Genomic DNA, 21,839 nt, shown 5'->3' with positions numbered 1-21,839 from the left:
CTCCCCACCTGCGTTGCTTCTCTCAACTTTTTAAAACTTGACTGCGACTTGCAACAGAGAAATAACGACAAAAAGCGCGGCAGTCGTTGGACCGCGCGGACTCACCTGCAATGCCCGCTGCTCCCGGCTGAGCTGGCTGGAGTCTGCATACAGTTCAGTCGTCACACACTTGAATCGATCACCTACGTAACCAGCAGAGTTTGCAATCCTCTTGGCCAACTTAGATGGCTTGGGTTTCAATATTTTACCATCAGCAGATTCTGTGTCGTCGGCTCCATCTTTGGTATAGGTCTGGCTGGCATCGATGCTTGGTGGCGCAGTCCCCATGCAGAATGGCTTCGCGTCCTCCTGCACCTTGCCAAAAGCCAGAGCCGGAGCATCACCCTCATGAGTGCTTTCCAAGAAAGCAGGAGAAGGCTGGACTGTCACTCTCTCTTTAGGCTGGCTCACAGATAAATCCTCTTTCCTTAAGCCGAACACCGATGAACTCTGGGCTTGCTTGAAATTATAGGTTTCGTGAAGATCATTATTTCTTCCAAACTCCTCTCTCATTACAATAAAATCTCTGTGCTGCGACGCCTGCTCTACCTTGTGCTTTGTAGGGTCATTAGCCTGATTACTACTTTCCGCAGCAAAGCTGGCTTTCGTTAAGTTTGCTTCGCTTTTAGCATCTTGCTCGTCTCGCAGAAGATCCGGGAAGAGGTGTTTGTCGCTTTTGGCTGCGTTTTTACCGTGGCCAGAGTTCTGGTGCAACTTCATGCTCTTGTCACTGGGTACTTCGAAAGGCATCTTCCCACTGCTCTCCAGGAGCTCTGGCAACCGGCCCCGCAGAGCTGGGTCCTCATAGCGGACCCTCTCATGAGACCGTGACCTCCTTTCCGCCTTCTCCTCCTTATTGATCTCCAAAGCCGAATGCTGCAGCAGCATGGGGTGCACCATCCCCATCCCCAGCGCGTCCTGGTAGGTCATGAACTCCCCCCGCCCCGCTGGCAGGCTGTAGGGGAGGCCAGGTTTGGGAGCGAGGTGGCCAGGGTAGAGGCTGCCGTTGGGCAGCAAGACGGGGTGCGGATACACATGTCCTTTCCCGTGGATGGAGAGAGGGCTGATAGCTATCCCCTCTGGCACCGGGTACGGGAGGTAACTCCTGGGATAGGGCAGAGGTGGGGAGCGAAACGCCTCATTGGGCGGCAGGAAGATGGGGCTGGAGGCCAGGGCGGTCTCGTTCGCCTTGAAGTTGGCTTCCTGGCCACATGATTTGGCCACCTTACTGCTGTGTTTTGCAGGGGTGGCAACGGGCTGCCCAACGTGCTGTATAACCGAGGCGGTGCTCTCCGCAGAGCTCCTGGCCATCTTGGCGCAATCCACATTGGCATTGGGAGCTGGCGACGCCGATGCCGGCCGCCCCCCTGCTGACACCGTCCCTGAAACACTGCCAACAACCGCCTCCGTGCCGCCCATCCTGGGGCAGGAGGAGCTCCGCTGCTGCGGGATCACCCAGTCCAGTGCCTTGTTTTTCAGCTGGACACTCTTCCCGCTCTCCTCACTGGGGCTGGGACCAGGAACAATCCAGGAGGATGGTGCCGTGCTGATAATTTCAGGCCTGTAGATGGGGCAGCTGTTCCCAGGAGAAATGGTTTCTTTCTGAACGATGTCGCTGCTGGGCAAGTGCGGCCCCGCTCCTGCTCTGCCGTGCACCAGCACCGTTGGCGTCATTTTCTTACCGTGGTCCGACTTGCTGGCAGTTTCTGCATCAACAACTTTTGCTGACAAGTCCAGCGGTTTGTCGGTGACATCTTTGGTTGGGGTCTGCTTTTCCAGGAGCGGGGGGGACCTGCCGTCTTTCCGGTCATGGCCAGCTTTCCGCGCATGGGGGGCAGCCGGCAGAGGTGCCTCCCCAGCGTCACTGCCCTTGGGAAGTTTCCCGTTGGAGAGGCGGGAGGGTGGAAATTCACCGCCGACGTTCACATAGGGCTTTGGGAGGGTAACGGCAGAGGAGGGCGAGGTGGTGATCCTGGGAAAGTGTTTGTGGAAATCAGTGTAGGCATCCCCGACCTGCGCAGGCAGGGGGAGGCGGGGGGATGGCCGGGGTGAGTGTGGCAGTAGAAGCGTGGGGTCCGCCGGCATGTTGGTGGGGGCCGGCTTGGCAGAAGGGACCCGGGGCTGCTTGCTGCTCTGGATGTGGGGGTAGGCGTGCGCGTCGACGGGGTTGCCAGGGCTGACACCCATTTTCCACGACAAGCTCTTATCCGGACAGTGCACCAAAGGCGGGATTGCTGGTGAAGCAGAAGCAGTCGAGAGCCTCATGGGCGACGCCAGCGATGAAGGGATGTGAGGGGCAACATAGTGGGAGGGAGGCAGGTACAAAAAACGTTCACCATTTGTACATACGGGCGAGTAAGCCAGGTGCTGTGGTAAGCTGTAGGTGGACTGCTGAGGTAGCAATGCCTTGTACATGTTCAATGAATACTTATTTGGTGAATCAAGGAAAGGGTATATGGTGGGTGTCGCACCCTCCATATAGGGGTTTACCCAGGGGAGCCTTAGGTAACTAGCACCATTGACACCGAGAGGACTCTGCCTGTCACCCGCAGCTCGGTCCAAACCCAGTGTCTCCCCTGTTGGGACAGAGTTTTTTTGTATTCCAGGTGGTGTTTTGTATATAGCACTGAAGCCATTCGGGGCTTTTCCAGAGACAGCTGCATTTTCTACTGCTTCAGGGGGATTAGACTTAAACTGTATCTCTGGATTTCTTTCAGGAGTAAATCCAAGCCCTGCTATCGAACTTGTAGCATCCCGTGATTTTTCCGAGCCGAGTCCACACAAGCTGGAATAGACAATACTACTGGGGACTCTGAGTCCTTCTCGCATGAGTCCAGACCTGTCCATACTCAGAGCTGCGAGACTGTCAATGCGATGTGCTGTTGTTGCATCCACCTTTACAGAACAAGAAGTATGTTACTTTCACATTTCACTAACGTGACTACCGCACAAGCTACAGATACATCGGCATTTTGGAAGAGAAATGGTACCAATGCAAACACACTGTTCATTGTGGAAACATACAGAGGCTGACTGCACTGGAAAATGGGAGAACAGGAACCTACAGAGCAATATGTATCACTGGAAACCACAATACAAATGTCTCTGCATCCAAAACTCATCAGCTAGAAACAAAGGCCTGAGGACACGCAGCCTAAGCAGAAGTGGCCCAGAGACGATGCTTGGTGGCACCACTCCCATGTGGGAACCAGCTCCTCAGCCCCAGCACTGCCAGACAAAGAAGATGTGGGCTGTGGCATGGAGAGCGGGAAGAGAAGGATGGAAAGCCTCTCCTCCTCTTCCTCTAAGACCTCGCCCTCCGCTGCAGCTCTGCTCCAGGGCTCGCCACTGTTACATGATTCATGGGGCAAAGCGTCCGAGGACGCAGCACGAAGAAAGGTCTGCCGACGAACTTCTTCCCCGCTTGCTGCTCCCCGCATATGCTCAAAGAAGGAGAAAACCACCAACTTTGCTGAAACATTGATGTACTTAACGCTCACATGAACTTTTTTTGCTACACATGCTGTTATGCTGTGTGACATCATTCATAACAGAGCAAAAGAAAGAATATGACATCATAAAAAACACACACCACAAAGTCAGCAACAAGATTATACAAGATTATCAAGATAAATAAAACAAAGCCCCATTTCACTGTTTCACAGCAACTACTCGCATGTGCCCAAGCCCAGCTACAGCTGCAACAAAAAGTGTTTTAATCATTTCTCCAAATGGATCATGTAATAAGACCCAGGGGTAGGAGTCAGGGTGGAGAGGACAGGCACGGTTTCAGCTACAGCATGAAGCTATTAACTTCTTACCACACTGTGATTCAGGTGATTTTCTTCCCTCAACTCCAGTCTGCTTTTCGGTGCATCACCATCATTAACGGGAATTTTCCTATGAAAAAACAGAAGCTTACTATTTGAAAACATCCTGCATATCTCAGATCAGTACAAAATTGTACCTCCTCAATATTTTGATTCCCCTAGAGAAGTCCCATATGATAGCATATTTACCCTTCTGCGTACCCATATATAGCAACTACTTTAGAAAGCAAGGACCATTTGAAAATAAGCATAAAAGGTTTTGACACCAAAAACACACCAAGCAAATCTTAGAGCAGCTTCTTCCCACACAAGTGATTTTTGTCAAGGTCTTCTCTTTTACCCCTTGCCGTTTTCTTTTTCCAAGGAGAGAATATCCCATTTTAACCATACCCTGCTCATGTACAATCCATAAACGCTGCTGAGGATAAACTTAAAACACACACGCTAATATCATACAAACGTCAGCTGTTCCATGCTAAAGAGGGAGCTGCACATCTGTGCTGTACCAGTGTTGCAGCACTGGGACTTGTTATCACAAAAAGCACCGATAAAGAATATACCTTAGTGCCAAATTTCAAATCCCAGGGATAAAACTCACTGACATGCAGCAGAAGGAAAGTTTCAGCATTACCCAAAAGAACTCCTTTCAATCAAAGTGTTTAAAGGCACATAATCACTTTAAAGCAGAAATGTGATTTTAATGTGTTTTTTTTAACATATTCACCTTTCCTGCAAGTAGCACGTAAAATTATTATCCCTAAATAACTGAGAGGAAAGTGGGGAGGGAGAGTGCAAAAGTGAAGTGAGACATTTGGCCATTTTCCTTCAGCTTATGTTTGCAAATAACGTTCCCTGCAAAGACCAAAAACTTTCCGCAGCTTCTCAGAGGCTTTTCACACAACAGGGAGAACACAGGCTCAAAGAGAAGACAGAAAAACACTAAAACCACACAAAATTGGCCCAGAGGACTGCAGGCGTACCTGCAGCTTCTGTTCAGTGTCATCTTGCTTTTTAAAAAAGCTGCGGTTTAAGGGAAGAGAACACCAGCCAGTGCCTGCGCCACCCCATCGAGAATTATTAAGGACTGTAATTTTAATCATCAAATGAATGATATTCAGCAGGAAAAAAACGTGGGAAGGAAAAGAAATTAACTTGTAGGAGACAGAAAGGCCACTGTTCCTATTTCACAGGACAAGCTGTTGGTCCGATGAAAGGGAACACCAAGTTGCAGGCAGGAGCCTCTCTGCCTCAGAGAGTCACCACAAGAACAAGTGCACTATTTGGTTTAATTCCCCTTCACAAATAGGAAATAATAAATTAATTGTAAAAGCGCATTTAAAGGCTGCTTTGGGGAGTAATCTCTTTAAAGGGCATCCCCACTTCACTGACCCAGGTTGCCTGTTAAATAGTAAATCAGCGGCTGCTCCACCACTCTCAGGCACATCTCGTTTCTTGCTCTCCCCCATCCCCCTGCCCAGCCCTCCCTCCAAGCTGGGCTGATCTCGATGCAAGGCGGCAGCTATCTGCTCCCGTACTAGGGAAGCGAGCAAACTTCAAGACCTCACGCTGCAGAATCACAGTGTGGTTTAACTTGCCAGAAGCTTAAATATTTACCTGTCTTCATTAATTCCACACATGCGGACCCTTTCATTGCTCATCCAGCTATGAACGTTGCCATACAGGGGAGTTGCAGAAAGCATGACGTCTTCTTAAAAATCGTCACTTTTCTTCACAGTTTTATATTCTATTAAAAAAGAAAAAGGAAAAAAAAAAAGTTGAGCAGATTTGTCTAGGAGGAAGTGCAAACAACACGGCGGAGCAGCCAGCCTCCCTCCGGGTAATTAATAATGAATGCAGGATTGGTGCGGGGAGTGAGCTGCCTACGTTAACCGCTAAGGGAGATACCCTGCAATAAAGGAGCAAATTGAGGGCATTTATAGGTCAGAGGAGATGAATCTTTTCCCCAGCGCGCATCCAGAAAATTAAGAATCATTCCAGGCTATCAACAAATAAAAGTTTCTTCACTGCGTATCATTTCTGCAAGAAATGACTCAGCCAGCCAAGTCCCCAAACCTTCATCTCACCTAGGCTGAACCAAGGAGAGACCCCATGGCTTGGGGGAACACTGAAAACTACCCACAGGCACTCACAAAAGCCCTGCATTAGGAACACACAGGAGCAGGAGTGCATCTCAAGAACAGCCACATACCGTGTGTACTAGCTATGCTGCTGATAAAGCTTTCACTCGAGGACTTTAAACTGAAGAGACGCTGCTACAGAAGGGATCTAAATAAAAACCTCCCCTTTAGCATCTGCACATGACTAACTTAGAGAAAGGGGTTAAATATAGTAAGTGGGTTGGCGAGCTCCCCACCCCTTGATTTGATTAAGCTCGAAGCCCTGGTGGCTTCTGCATCGGAGCTGCTGCTGCTGCTGCTGCTGCGAGTGCTTTCAGTAATTCAATGATGCCTGCTCACTCCAGGGAAAGAAATCATTAGCGGGCTCGCTGGAGAAGTATTAGCAGTCCAAGAGGATCGGCGCCGTGTGCAGCCGGAGAGGCAGGTGAAAGGTAACCGCATTTTCGCGTCCAGCAGCGGAGAGGAAAAGGCTTTTCCTCCCCTCTACCTTGCCTAACGCCACCTCCGCTCACGTTAAATTCTAGTTTGCTGCATGAACGAAGTGTCAGGACAAGCTGCGTTTTATTAACAGGATTATCGCGGCGCATGATTTATTCCAGTGCAAGATTTTAATTGCTCTTCGGAGGTTGAGTCGTTTCTTTTGACTGAGCTTCAGCCTGCATCCTGCTGCTAAATGCTGGGTTAATAAGTAGGGGGAGCCTTTAATGCACAGGATATCCCTCAGCTCTTCCTCTCTCACAAAAATAGAAGCCTTTAAGCGGGAGGCATGATACTCCTTTTACACACACCAGCCAGTAACGGGCGACTGACCACTGGGAGTTTAATGCCTAACGTCTCCCAAAGCATCCATGCTTCCCCAGCAAACTCATTTCCTTTGTCAGGATACAAAATATGCAAATGATCACTTTGGCATTTAATGGGGAAGAAGCCCAGACTGGGCCTTTAACACAATACTTCACACACGTTCAGAGAGGTTTAAGAACTGAAATGGCAGGAAAGCCTTGTTCCCCAACACTTTTTTCACCCCTCAGAGAGGCCTTTTGTGCAAAACTCCACGTCTGGAACAAATGTATATTAATGAAACGGCATGTTGACCCTCCTCTCTCCAGAACAGTTAGCTTTCCCTAATGAAGTCCGCAAAAATCGCTGCAAGAAAACAAAAATCCGCCGAGATTAGATACCGCGCTATCATTCAAAAGGAGTTATTTCACTGGAAAGACGGTTTCTGGACAGATTTACTGGTTTCCAGATGCGCCGCTCGTAATGTTTTCAATAGAGGCAGCAGCAGCATGGAGAGAGTGATTTAGGGTTTTACGTAAGGTTAGTAGCCACCCTGTGCGCTGCCTCATCACGGAGGGACGGGCACCGGCTTGGAGGAGACAGGCCCTGGCGGCACACGGCCCGCTCCCCATGCCCCTTCCCTCGGGGGTGCACGTGGCCGACCCACGCTGCTCCTCCAAGGGGCGGCCTGCGCCCGCCCGGCTTCCTCGGTGGAAGTGTATCATTAAGATAAGGCGCAGCGCCTGAATTAGAGCCGTCAATCCCCTGACATGTGCAGATAGCGAAACGCTGAAGTTGCACGGGGGGCCCCGAGAGCTTCCCCTGCGACAGCCACAGCTACACCGGGTAATCCGAAGGCCCCATGTCCCACCACCGCCGCCACTACCAGAGGCAGGGCAAAGCCCGCCAGGGCACAGGACACGGTAGGACGTCCCAGCGGCCGTCCGGGTGGGTCAGAGCCCACGCCCCCACGGCTGCCAGCCCCTTCCCCAAAGCTGCCCCTCGGCACCCACTGCCCCGGGTGCGCGCGTGTGTGCAGCTGTAATCACCGCCCTGATGAACTTCTTGTGAACTGTTTGAAAGTGGAGGTCTGCTGAACGAGCAGCGGCGCCACTGCCAGCCATAATTTCATTGCAGCAGCAGACTTTTTAACTCTTCGCATGCCCCTTCCGTCCTCGTCCTCCTCCTCCCCTCTCCCGGCAAGCGACCACCCGTCGGAGCCGGCGGCTCGCAGGGGACTCCTGCGGCTCGGCCAAACGCCAGCAGCTCCGCAAGCCCTCGGCACTGCCGGGGGGAACCCAGGGTGTGGGAGGGCACCGCTCCTATTTATACCCAGCTTCCGCGGGGGTGGACGCAGCCGGCCCCGTTGTGCAACCCCGACGACGGGCTGAGCTCACGGAGGAAAACGAGGACACGTCTCCCTCCTTCTTGCTCCTCCTCCCCGCCCGTCACCCGCCGAGCCACCACGAGCCCCCCCAACCGTTGTCAGCGCGCCCCAGGGCGCCGCAGCCCCCCCGCCGCCCCCGCTGCTCTACGCGGAGCGGGGCTCGGCCGCCGGAGAGCGCACGGCATTTCCTCCGGGAGGTGTCTGGCCGATAAAGCCATTTGCGGCTAAATATAGACGGTGATGCACGGAGGGGGAGACGTGCAACGCACACGCGGCTCCGCAGCGATGCCGCCGTGTGAAACCAGTTGTGAAAAGCGCCTGCAAGCACTAACCTGCCTCCCGCCGTGCCGTGCCGCGCCGCGCCGCGCCGTGCCGTGCCGGGAACACCCACCGCCCCGCTCTGCCCGCGCCGCGCCGCAGAGGCAGGCAGAGACACACACCGCGCCGCTCGGGCAGCTGATTAAAAAGGGAAACGTTTGGGTCTCCCTCGCAACGTCAACAGACTTTTGGCAGCCATTGACGCCAGCAGCAGCAAAGTTTTGTTAACACGCTCCTGGCGTGGAAACGAGAAAAACCCGATGCCCGCGGGGGGGGGGGGGGGGGGGGGGGAGGAGAAGACGACGCCGTTTCTCCGTGCCTCCGGGGGAAAGAGGAGGGGAAGGCAGCGCTGGCCGGGCCGGGGGCACCCTTCTCTCGCACCCCCAACCCCCCGGCCCCAGGGTGCCCGGCGGCGGGTGTGCGAGGTGAAAGTCTCTGTGGGAGGGGGGCGGGGGGGTGTGTGTGGAGGAAGCCCGGCGGGGCCGGCGGCTGCAGCGAGCCAGGAAGCGGGGCGGGAGGAGAATTGCAGCGGCGCACGAGTTCCCTTTTGGCGCCTTTACTCTTTTCCACCTCCGAGCTCCGCCTGGCAGCCCGCCAGTTTCCACTGCACACAAGCCACAGCGCCAGCAGCAGCAGCGCGCAACGGCAGCCGGCGGGGAGGGCTGCGCGGGGTAAAAAAAAAAAAAAAAATCTGCGAGCGCCGGTGGCACCGAAGCGGAGGCAGGCGCTTCGGCAACAACCCGGCCTTTCGGCAAAAAACCGATGCAATAAATTACCCGCCTCTGATGCCCCCCCTGCCACCTCCATCACCCACCCACCTACCCACCCCCCGTCGCCGCCCGGTTCCAGGCCACTGAAAGGATCATTTCTAGATTTGTGAAAATCCCTGCGAGAGGAGTGAGAAGCAATCGAGGACTCGTAGCGATCTACTTCGATTAGCCCTCAAAGCGTTCATCTAGCGCTTGATTTAAAGGGCAGCGCTCATACGGTATTTATAAGCTTAAATACGGGCAGCTGCTTATGAATGTGTTTGGGTACCTCGTTTATCATATACCTCCGACTTACATATTTACGACTTATAAAAAACAACGACCTGTGCCACGGATAGAAAGGAGACCTTAAAGACACTACTGCTGCACCATTTACAATGCACCATATAAAGCTCTGGCAGCAGCCAGCGATCTAATATTAGACAAGTGTTTGAAGAACAGGGTTGGCTGCGCTTTTTAAAAGCAAAACAAAAAAACCAAAAAACACAACCCCATGAGTTATTTTTTGCAATCTCCACACGGCATCACCGCTAGTGACACGTTTTGTAAACCAGAGGAGGAAGCTGCAGACTAAGTAGCCGCCGCACGGATCCGCGGATTAGAGAAGAAGTTTGACCTTTACCCGGGACGTGTGGCATTTCATTTAACCATAAAGCTAAGCACAATGCGCCAGCGAGATCGCTAAACCGATTTAAAATACATATTGAGTCATGCACGGCAGTAGTGCGTTTCGGTTTAGGCAGCGCGCAGGCAGCGCAAGGGGGTCGGCGCCTATTTTAAGGCTCCTGCCGCAGCCACCCCCGTCGTCGTCGTCCCGTCCCCCGTCGTCCCCCCCATTCCGCGGCTCCCACCCCGTCACGTGCCAAACGGCGACCGGGACTTTGTGCCGTGTAAACACGGCGCGGCAAAGCTGACCGAGGGCAGCCGGGACCGCCAAGCCAGCACCAGCGCCGGCGGGGCATCCATCCTCCCGGCCGCCGGGCACCGCCGCCCCGGGCTGGCCGCCGCGCTGCGCCCGGAGCCGGGCGGAGAACCCCCCTCCGCCCGCAGCGGGGCTCCGGCTGGGGCGGCCCCCCGGCACAGGCGGCCCGAGGTGGAAGCGACCCCGGCCCCCGGCCCCCGCTCCCGCTCCCGCCCCCCCCCCCCCGTGCCGCCTGTCACGCCTTGGACCCTGCACAAACAGTCGCTGCGCCGTAGCGGCAGCGGAGCTTTGCCCCTTTCCCATATGCTGCGAGGCGAATCATTGCATCGCTCTCAGCGCCGGCGGCAGCCAAAAAGGGATAAAAAAAAAAAAGTTTTCAATTAATGATAAGCCTAGGAACTGGGGAAGGGGGCGGGGGAGGAGGCCAATAAGGGAAAGTTAAAATGGCTGGCGATCCTTCAAATAACCCTGGCCGCCTTCCCCGGAGCCCACACGGCACTGCCTGCCGCGGAGCCCCGTGGGAAGTCCCGGGGGCCCCGACACAGCCTCCTCAGGGCGGCCCGGGGGGGGGCAGGCTGCCCCGGCAACCAGCGATGCCCACACCTGAAGGTTTCGGAGCATCTGCAGGGCGGGGGCTCTCGCTCCCATTCCACCCTCCACCCACCCCCCATCCCCCTTAAAACGCATCGAAGGGGTGCGACAGAGGAGAGGTTGCAAAGGCTCACACACACACACACACACACGCCGTGGGGAGGCGAGGCGACTGGTACCCAACTTGAGGTATCGCCGCATGAAGGATTTCCCGGAGATTCGCGGGAAACACCGACCCCGTCCGCAGCACCGGCCGCCCCGCACAGCCGCCCGCCCCCCCGCCCGGCCGATGCCTCCGTGTCCCCCCCGCGCACGCCGCGGCGAGCAGGCTGCTCTCTTGGCCGGGGGCGGGGGTTTCCTCCCCTGCACGCCGCACCGGGCAGCCCGGCGGTCCAGCCTGCCGCCGCTCCGCCGTGTCGTGAACGCGGCTGCAGGAGGCGGTAGAGCAGGGAGCCGCAAACCGGCTCTGCCGCTGAAACCCCCGGGCCCCCGCGTAGACTGGGCCCCCCGGCGAGAGCGCGGCCTCCCTCCCTCGCCCACCCGCCGCGGCATCTCCCTCCCCAGGCCATCCGCGCCATTTTAGAGACACACACACACTCACCCACACACACACTCGCACACACACGCACAGGAGCGAGGTTTCCGCTGCTGCTGCCAGAGACAACAGGCAGCAGCCGAGCCCGGGCTGCGAAGGAGGAGCAGCGGCAGCAGCGGGAGAGGGACACACACACACACGCACGCACGCACACCCACGCACCGCGGGCCGGGCAGAAATGTGCATTTCAGGTAATTTAAGGCCGCATTCCCGGCGCGGAGAAGGGAGAGCGCAGGCCTGCGCGCCCCCACCCCATTAACCCGCCTCGCACTCGGCATCCCGGGAGCACTTCATTGTTGCCTTTATTCCGTATGGCTTTTGCTTTTCAGGAGGGGGATAGAAAGAAAGGGGGGGGGGGGGGGGTGGAGAAAGGAAAAAAAAAAAAAAAAAGAAAAATACCACCAAGCCAGCCCCTTCCCCCCGCCCGTCCCCCATTGTTCGGCCGCGGGAGGCTGGGCGAGCACAGCGCCACGGGCTCGCCATTCACCGGGCTCCGCCGAGCCCTGCCGTGCTCCCTCCCCCTCTGATAGCTCGGGAGACTTAGGGGACTAGGGGGGAGACACCCCACACACACATTGAATACATAAGTCCCTGCGCTCCTGCGAGAGTTGGGCGAAAGCCTGCGCTCACTTCCGCAGCGTTATCCTTGCAGAAATACCGGAGCACGGCCCCCGTTTCCTTCCCCCTGCGCCCGCCGCACCCCCGGGGGGTGGGGTGATTAATGGGACGTACGCCCTTGGTTTCCCTCCGGCCACCCCGGCGCACCGCTCCCCGGCGCGGAGCCGCCGCGGCACGCCGGGCGGGGGCGGCCCCCCCACACATCCGTCGGGGACGTTGGGAGATATTGATCACGGACGACTTCATTTTGCGTAATTGCGGCTGACAGGGCCTGTGGTTCCCTCATTTACGGAGCAACAGCTTCGAGGGGCTGATAGATGGGGAGCCGCTCCCCCCACCCGCTCCCCCCCCCGCCCCGTCGCAGCCCCGCAGCCCCAGCGGGGACGGCGTCTCCGTGCCTCATGCAGCAAATGGCCGGCGCACAACAGCGAAATATTAAACTTAGGTGCCTCCATCTCTCGTTTTACCTAGCGCGGCCGGCCTGAAAGCCTCCCGCTCCCCGCAGGGCTTTGTCTGCACGGCCGCGCAGGGGCCGGCCCCCGGTGCACGGGGACCGCCGGCGGCCTCATGCAAGAAAAAGTGCCTGGGAAGTTGGGGCTGATTTCTCCCCGGGTTTGGTTTTTTCCCCCCTCCTCCTCCCAACAACAAACAAATAAACAGCTCGGTTTCTGCTAAACAATGCATAAAAATTAGCCTCGCCCTAAAGTTTATGTTGGGCTTAAAGCACTAACGTTTCTCCTTGACGGGAAACGCTTTCCCGAGCACTTCTGGAAAGCGCTGGCGAGCCCTCGGTTACGAAAGCATTATTACAAGCACCTCGACAAACATCTCCACAAGCCAGTACCCCAGCCTCGCATCACCTTCCCCAGACCTTTAGAAGAAACGCACGTCCAGGGCGGACACAGCCTGCGCTGCGCACCGCCCGTCTCGGCGTGCGGAAAACACTGCGGGGGGAAAGGAAACGCAACAACAACGGTCGGTTTTCTTCCGTCAAGAATTTAAAAAGGAAAAAAGAAAAAGAAGGGAAAGGAAAGAGAAAGAAAAAGGAAATAAAGTTGCCGGTGGCGGCGATGCCCCGCCGGAGAGGGCAGCGCGGAGGCCCCCGCCGGCCCTGCCTTCCCATCCCGGCGCTCCGCACGGAAACAAAGCAGCGAATCAACTGCGATGCAGATGGGCGGCTATGAATTTTTTGCTGCTGCTTAGAGCTTTAATTACTCGTTCTTGATCCGTGGGACTACGACACGACACCGCCAAGGTTAAAATGCCCTGAACAGCTCTGAGCAGATGTGAACGAGTTGGCAGACGCGCAAATGAGGTCTGCCTCTAAGCATGATAACAAGTGACTAATACATTGCATATCGCTGAAAGAAAATTATTTTTCTCTAATTTGCATTAGCGCTTTTTTTTATTTTTTTAACGCCAGCGACATTCCCTCCTCAGAGGCAGCAGCATAATCCTGAAAATATTACTCCGTGACTTTAAAAGATTTGGAAGGAGGCTGAGATTGCCAGTGTTTTGGCTATGCGGGCTTGTTTATCTTTCCGCCTTTGCTCCAAGGCGAAACTAGTTTCGCAAGCAGTATTCTTGCAGGAAAATGGCACGTCATATAAAACACCAGTTTATAGGAATTGATGCTAAAATTGTTGAATGACTACTGGTGCACTTTTGCCACTAATAGCACAGCGTAATCCATAAAGGACCAAGGGGACCGTCAAGGCCAAAAGAGAAAAAGAATAGACTGGAGAGAAACAGATAAAGCCAACCCATCGACCAAAATGACAAGGGTGTGGGGGAGGAAATAAGCATCTCTCCCTCCTACCTGCTTTCCACCCCAGAGCCGCCTCGTCAAAAAGACAATAGTATGTGGAGGTCACTTACTATATAAAAGTGATTCTTGTAGGTAGCAAAACTATGTCAGGTACAAATATAGGCCGGAACCCAGTTCTCCAAGTTCCCTCGACTTTCCAGAGGCTCTTCTGAAAAGGCTGGGAGATCACTTTGGGTACCAGAGCAAACTTCAAGAACAGGCAGCATTTTATATTCTATGCTTAAAAGGCAAACCGAGGAGCTTAGATGCAGAAGCTTTGAGGAGAGAATAGCTACTCGGGCTATTTTTGCAGGAGGAGATTTCCACCAAGGACCTATTCAAGGGGTCCCTGCACGTCCAGGTTATCTATCAGGGGCTGCCCGCTCCAGAGGCAGCAACTTCTCCGCTGCCAACACGTGCTCGGGAGGCAAACCCGCGCTGCCAGCCGCCGCACCGTGCCCTGCCCGAGGTCCGCAGCGGCTCGGACCGGGGCTGCCCTCTCCTCCCGCAGGGCTGCCGGGACTCCTCGCCCGCCGCTCCCTCAAGTCGCCGGGGCCGCCGCCAGGAGAATTTCCCAGCGCCGAAATTTCCCAACGCCGAAGCCTGCCGGGGTCGGGCGCGGAGCCGCCCGCTCTCCCCGTAGCCTCCCTGCGCTGTAAATCAAGAGGCTGGGGGGGGAAGGGGGGGGGGGGGGGAAGGGGGAGGAGAAGTGGGGGAGCGGCTTCTCCCCGCCCAGCGGCGTTTGCTTTAGCGACGCCGGCGGCAGGGGAGCAAGGCTCGGCGCCCTGCTGCCGCCCGGGGTGCCCGTCGAGCCCCGCAGCGGCGGGCGGTGCCTGCGGGAGCGGCGGGGCGGCCCCGGGGCTGCTCCGGCCGCAGCGAGAGCTTTTGTGTGCGAGTGCCGGCAAGGCGCAGGCTCTTCGCGCTCCAACAGCTGTCACATTATTTGCACTGGCTGTAAACAGCCTTCGCCACCCCCCCACCCCACCCCCCGAACAGAGTTAAATCCAGACTAACAATCCCCAGTTAGAGATCAAACCAACAACAGCAGCATTGTGTCTGCCTTCATTGCTCTACCATCAACTACTGCAGCTGGTTTACTCGAAACAAGGAACACCCTCTACCCACCTCCCCCGCCCCCCGCCCAGAAACGTGCATGTTCCCGGCGGTTGGTCAGGCCGAGCCGCGCTGCTCTGGGGGGCTCCGCCGGGCCGGGCCGGGGGTGTTGCTCCGCCAGCCCGATGCTGGCGGGGTCCCGGGCTCTACGCCCCACAGCGGAGAGGGGCTTCCAGCCAGCACGACCGCTCGACGAAAAGCCTTATCAGAAGTTGAGCTCCGCTCTCGGTTTGGCTTTTGGCAAGGGCGAGGGGGGAGCCCCGCAGCAGCGGGGGGGCCGCGCTCGCAGCGCCGCAGCGCTCCGCAGCACACGGCGAGCTCGCCCCCGCGGCGCGGCCCCGAGCAGCCCGGGCTCCCCGCCCCCCTGCCCCGCGCCCCGCCGGGCCGGCGGCACCGGCGCCCGACCTCTTATCGCAGCGAACCTCCCGCCGAGGGGCCCCTCGCCGCGGCTGGCCTTGCCCCGGCCGCTGACCCCGCCGCTGGCAGCCCGCGAGCAGCCGGCCGGCAGGGACGCGTTTCCAGCCTTCAGCCCTTTCCCCCCGTAAGGAAAGAAAAAGGAAGAAAAACCCCAATAACCTAAAACACGAGTCCGACTTCACTCGCTGTACAACCAGCTGGCAGCAAAGGAGTGTACTGCACACCCTCAGCCGGCCTTTTGTTGGGCACAGCTGGAATTTGGGTGTAAACCCCCGAACCCCCTTCCCTGCCCTTAATTATTTTTGTTTCAGCGGCAAACTTAAGAGATGTGGAATTTACTGAACAGAAGCAAGGGAAAAATAAATCAACTCGAGGAAACCTTTCCTTGCCCAGCATTACCCAAATAATGCCTAGCACCACCCAAATCATGCACCTCCAAGGGAAAGGCGCAACACAGCAACTTCCTCCAAGATCTGTGTACAAACGAACCCTTGAGGAGGCCACGGGAGCTGGAAGCGCACTTTCTAGGTGCTTAGATGCAGTCTGGGAGTCGGCACCAGCAAGGGGAAACAGTTGATTTTATTGGAAGCACATCTTGGCCTGCCTCCTGCCAACGGGCAGTGCTCCCCAGGCAGGTAAGGTGCTTCACACCATGATACGGCTCCAATCGACTTCCAAGTCGGATTCGCCGACAAATGATTCCAGTATGTACTCACAGGTCAGTATCATCGACTATTCATTGCCTTATACGTAGCTAGAAATCTGCTGGCCTGGTAAAAACCACCGTTAACACAACAATGTCAGCAAAGGCTGCAACACACTCTTGTGAGAGACCAGCGATTCCTGCCTACTGAGGCTCTTTCAGCACAAAGGCTTTTAGGAGGAAGAAGAGAGAGAAGGGGGGAAAAAAGGAGGGAGGGCTCTCGTGTTTCAGGGCTGCTGTCCCCTGGGAACCAAGAACCAAGTGTAGCTTCAATCAAATGCTGACTTCTCCTCCGGGAGCTCAGTAGGAAACCTGATCTCACTAGCTCATGCTTGCCTCTATGCATATATAGGCTGGGGTTTCTTTCATACCAGCAATTTGTATAAAGACAAGAGCCAATACAGTTTATTGCAAACGAGATCTTGCAGTAATGGATCTAGAGAGATATTTCTGTAGCTAAAATAAGACAACCTTCAGCCACCTGCTCAGGGCAGGCTGCGCTGCAGCCGCCCCCAGCTCTGCACGCATGGCTCCGCTGTGGGCGCCCCTGGCGCAGCACTGCACGGCACAGCCTCCCACGCATCTCCCTGAGCCCTGCATCCTCCCCAGCTGGCAGCAGCCGCCCTAGGTTGGGTTTTTGTGCAATGCCAGGTTACACTTCCATTAAAACGTTTACCCTGGGAGATCACTTCCTGCCTGCAAGTATTGTTCCGGCTTCCCCTGCTGCTCACAACTTTAGCCAGAGCTATTTCTTTCCTCGCCTACTGTGGTGTGCAGACCCCGGGAAGCATCCACCCCTGCCCGCTGGCCCTGGGCTGCCCTGGCAGGGCAAAGCATGGCACAGCATGGGAGGTCTGCGGGGGGGGGGAAGGCAGGCGAGTCCTCCAGGCGGAGCTCAGCATAACTTCACACCGGGCTGCTTAATTCTGCACGGGGCTTTGCTAATACACTTTGTGCTTGACTACTGAAACGGGAGGAAAGGAAAACACTGCACGGGGAGCACGACCAGGCCAGAGCAAGGTGAGCCAGGAGGACTGCAGCCTGTAGGGAAGGGTTTCCCCCAACAACCAGCTCAGCCTCCTACTGCTATGGGCAAGCCAGAGAGGCTTAGAGCACAACCCAGCATGCCGAGGCGTGGGAGCAGAAGGGATTGCCCAGGGATCAGGGATCCCTGTAGGATCTCTCCATAGCCAAGAGCTTTTGCATGGAGAAAGTTTGGCCTAGGGAGGGAATTTACACCTAGAAAGAAGAGCTCAGCCCATCCCTTCTTCTGCCATTAGCAAGTTCCCTGTGAATTTCAAGGAGAGATGAGAATACGCCCCTCCAGCTTTGATTTCACTTTGCTGTCTCTACCTGCAGCCATGCACAAATGCCATACTCAAGCCATGGCTAAATGAGCCTGGCAAAGCTCTCCCACCACCTCCAGGAGATCCCAGGCCACAAAGCCACCCCACTCCCGGGGAGCATGGGGAGAAACACAGCAGTGGGGGCAGGACAGGCAGCCCCACAGCCCCTGTTCCTTGCAAGCACAAGGACAGCCATCAGGCTGCCCCAGGCATGGGACCTGCTGCCTGTGCAAGTACAGGCGTACTTCTCTCTACTATCAACTGTACCAGGCACTACTCCAATACTCCCATGGCGGAGAAGATTGGACTTTTATAACTGAGGATACAGGCCCAAATGTTTTGTAATACGCAAATACCGAAAGACGTACAAGGCCCCTAGGTGACGTATTCCTGAGCATTAAATGAACACCTGGGATAAAAGCAAGAGCTACTCCAGCTGAAAACAAGAAGCAAAGCATGCTCTGAGAAAGAACAGGCTAGCTGGCAGTGCTGGCAGACTGCAATCCACTATGGGCCATCTGGAGGTGCATGGGGAACAACCCTGCCGCAGAGGTGCGCCGGTGCAGCTCCCAGCCGTGGGAGATTGCTTCGAGGTCAGCGGGAGCTGCGGAAAGGAGAGCGCTTTTGGCTGGAAGTGCTCTCGCTCCTCCTGGCCGAGGAGGAGGCGGAGGAAGCACAATGCCAGGCTTTCCCGGTGTAGGCTCAGCCGCAAAGCGCAGCCCCAAGCCTCCCCCTTTCCCCAGTGCTCTATTGAACACACTCAGCTCTTTATACAAGCCATTCCCAGAGTGGCTGGTGGATTCTGCGCTTTCCACTTTAATTGTCTTATCCAAATAAAGCTTTGTTTTCCTTAGCACGACAATCCCAACATTCAGGCCGAGATTTCCATTGGACAGAGGAGATATTTTATTCTCCGATTGTTTAGAGAGTCGGGGCTTACACGGAACAGCCCCGGCTTGTGTGCCTCTGCTCACAATGGGGTCTTTGCAGCCCCGGTCTCCGTCATGTAGATTCATTTTCCAGAGCCATCAGGATAAGAATCATTTTTCTCTAGATTTCATAGCTTTCCAAGTCTACCTTAGACTTTAACAAGTCTTTTAGTTTGCACCAAGACAATAAATTTAGTTTAATTTAGCTTCCGGTCTTTAATTTTAGCAGGTCCTTTTTTTGCATGCAAATCAATATGGCAATTACCATCTAAAAGCTCGCCCAGCCCTAGGTCAATGTAAATTGATCATTGTCCGCCTTCTACAAAATAACACCGGGAGTCTGTGGTGCATAATGAGATTATACTGGAAACTGTCTTTCAGATCACAAATTATATTTCAAGCTGTCAGGATCTTCTCCAAGTGGACTTCCTTGCATGTCTAATCACACGGCACCAAATCTGTCAGCTCACAAGGTAGGTTTGGGGCGCAAGGAGTGCTTCCCTGCAGAGGGAGAGTCCCAAATAATTTAGACAACAGTTTCGGAAAACAGGCAGGCAGGTACTGAAGCATGTCCTCACTCGCTAACTTTTCCAGCAGTGGGAAAGAGGAGGGGAAAAAAAATCTCCACTCGGCCAAGAACTGCTGTCCAGCAAACAAGGAAAAATGAATTTGCTGCTGGAAAGCAGCAGCAGTTTCCTAAACCCACATTTGCAGCGCGTTCTTGGCCTCCTCCTTTCCATCCCCACCTCATCTGCTCGGCCATTCAAAGGATCGCTGGCTGCCTGCTCCGGACAAACTCCCACAAAAGATACACTCCCCCAGGAGAGACGCCCCTGCCCACCACAGCCTCGGGACCTGAGGGGGTCAGGTCGGAGGGAAAGGCTGCTGTGGAGCAGGGACCGCTGTAAGCCCGTTCCCTGAAAGGACAGGAGGATTAACGGGAGCTGCTCACGGCCAGGGGAACTCCCCCTGCCTGCAGCCCCGGCCTCCGCTGCCTCCTGCACGCACACGCAGCCAGCCGGAGCGGCTGGCGTAGCTACAAGGGGTTAGCCCAGCTCCCCCAGCCAGCCCCCGCCACTCGAATCATTGCAAAACCAAGACAGAAGGCAGCAGGCCCACTCTGGCCATCAATTATTTCTAAAACAACACCAGCCTAAGGAGGAAGTATTAAACTCAGCTTCATGCTGCTCTTTCTAAGACTGCACTAAAACATGATCTATTGCGGTGTTCAGGGGAAAGATAGCATATCGCGTATCACCTGTGCAACCCAACTACGCTGCAGAGTCCCAGCAAGAGCCCACAGCTTTGTCAAGATGTCCAGAAATCAGAGCCTGCTTCTCCTCTGTACTGAGCACCAATTTACTCCAAGCCACATTTACTCTGAGGGCAATGTGGCTGCTAGAGCTATGACCTGAGCCGGAGCAGGCCTTTTGCCCACCTTTGCAGGGGCCACTCACCGGTCAAAAGTTGAGAGACCTTTTAAACGACAGCCGCAGATTGCTAAGACTACTTTGGTATGCATAGCACTCATTATTTTGGGCTGTGGTGGCCTGGGTCCATTTTATCCACAGAGACCTGAAAGAGTGTCAACAACTTTGCGCAGTCTCGCAGCTGCACAGATCCCCAAAGTTTGCTTGTGTGGACTGTACAGGAGCCCCTGGAGCTTAGCCACCTCACCTCTGGCATCCCTGTTAAGGGGACCCAGGCTTCCTTATCAACCTTTAAAAAAGTGAATTATCATGGGATGTGGGAAGAGGAGGGGAAAGGGACAATGACTTAGAACTGCCCAAGATGCTGCAGATCCTGGCACATTCTGGTGAAGTGTGTGACACAGTGCCCAGATTGTCCACCAGCACAGGAATAAAGCCAAGGCACCAGTATTGTTTCAAGACCCAGTCCATATTTGGGCATTTGGTTCACACATCCTAAGCATCACTTTAAATATCAGAATAGAGACATTGGCCAATGTGGTTCATAATGCACTCAAATGGGAGAAGTCATTTCTGTTTGGTCTCAGATTACCAGCTTGGTCTTGCTGGGGGGGGGGGGGGCGCGGGGGGGAGAGAGGGAAACCCTGCTGAGTCTGTTTGCACTGGTCTCTATTAGATATGCAACAAATCTGCCATTTCCGGCGTTGCTTCTATCTAATTAGAGATGTATTTAGATGTGACGTGTAAATAAGCGCTGAGCTGCCTGCTGCCCTGGCTACGCGGACTGCTCGGGAGCATTTCCAATAAGGCTGTAGCGCCCGGAACCAGGGCTCAGACAAAGAGGAATGGGAATGGTCTGCGCTGCAGGCGAATCCAACAAAACCAGCTTTTATCTATCGCTCTAAAGCCTTAACTGCTTTTAATCTGTACCGCCCAGGCTTGCACGCCACGATCACATCTCATCCACCGAGGCCGTCTCAGTACAAAAGGAAGCTCACACGCACGCAGGGGCTGCAAATCACCTCCGGCCCGCCCCAGCCCCAGCGCAGACCCCGCTCGCCGCCAGCCCCCGCGCTCCAGGAGCTGTGCGCGCCCCCGTGGGCTCCCCGACGCCCCGAGGCAGGTCCGCCCGGCTGCTGCGCGCAGGGACAGGAGCGGCCCCGCCGGGAGCGCACCGCGGCCAAGGGCGCGGGGAGCCGCCGACGGGGCCTGAAGGCGGCCGCGGGAACTTGCACACACACACCCCACCCCCCCCCAAGGCCAGGAACCTTCGCGGTGGGGCTTCCACTGCAATCCGCGGCGGGGGGGGGGGGGGGGGGGGGGCACGGCGGGGCCGGGGGAGGCGGAGAGCCGCCGGGGCCGCCCTGCCGCCGGGGCTCGCCCGGCCGGGCCACCCCCGGGGCCCCGCCGAGCCCGAGGGTCTGCGGTGGCTCCCCCGGCCCCGTGGCCGCCCGACCCCGGCTCCAGGCCCTCCTCGGAGCTTCCAGAGAGAGGAAACTCCTGGGAACGAAATAATCTGGCGCTCGCCTGGTGAACTCTTTTCCTGTTGTGGGAAACAGCTCTTACGAAGCTGTTAGATGGACGGGGCAGCGCCGGGGGCCCGAGGCGCGCTGCACCGGCCCCCCCCTGCTCCGGCAGCATCCCTGCGGCCGCTGCTGCTCCCGCATCTTTCCAGGCCGGAGCAGCCGGCCTCGATCCCCTCTCGGCTTTAAGGGTTAACAACCATCGCCACCATAGAAAAAAAAAAAAAAGAAAAAAAAAAGAAGAAAAAATATCGCGGTGACCTTTTCCTCTCCGACTCCCTCACTCTCCCTTTCAGGCTCCGGTTCCTGAGCTCGCAGGGAGCCTGAGCGGCTGTCTAGACCGATCTATCACAGACGGACAAACAATACCAGGAGAAGCCCCTGCCCGGTCCCTCAGCCTCCGCCACTCACCTTAGAAATGGCGAAGAACAGAAAAGTGACCGCGGGTACCATCCTCCCTGGTATATTTATAGCCTTCCACACAGCCCACCTTCATGCCTGACAAATGAGATTTTGTCTGCTCTCTCAGCATACGCTCCAATAAACACACACACACACTTTTTTTTTTTTTTTTTTGTGCCTG

General features: G+C 55.8%; 1 protein-coding gene across 9 annotated transcripts in view; it reads right to left on the bottom strand.

Annotated features, from left to right (window-relative positions):
* Window positions 1-21,839, bottom strand: part of BCOR (BCL6 corepressor) — an 83,303-nt gene that overhangs the window by 34,388 nt on the left and 27,076 nt on the right. For 8 of the 9 annotated variants that reach the window (XM_056327902.1, XM_056327901.1, XM_056327906.1 and 5 more), the window contains exons 2-4: window positions 5,484-5,613; window positions 3,861-3,939; window positions 106-2,934 (exon numbers count right to left, since the gene is read on the bottom strand). In XM_056327902.1, coding sequence (XP_056183877.1) covers window positions 106-2,934; window positions 3,861-3,939; window positions 5,484-5,569 — 2,994 coding nt within the window. In that variant the 5' untranslated portion in view covers window positions 5,570-5,613. Of the gene's footprint in view, window positions 1-105; window positions 2,935-3,860; window positions 3,940-5,483; window positions 5,614-8,506; window positions 8,692-21,839 lie in introns of those variants that run through there. The other variant, XM_056327904.1, reaches the window with a different exon arrangement.

This window comes from Falco biarmicus, chromosome 2, assembly GCF_023638135.1.
Source record: "Falco biarmicus isolate bFalBia1 chromosome 2, bFalBia1.pri, whole genome shotgun sequence".
NCBI classification, from domain to species: Eukaryota; Metazoa; Chordata; class Aves; order Falconiformes; family Falconidae; genus Falco; species Falco biarmicus.
This window is presented reverse-complemented; position numbering and strand designations above follow the sequence as displayed.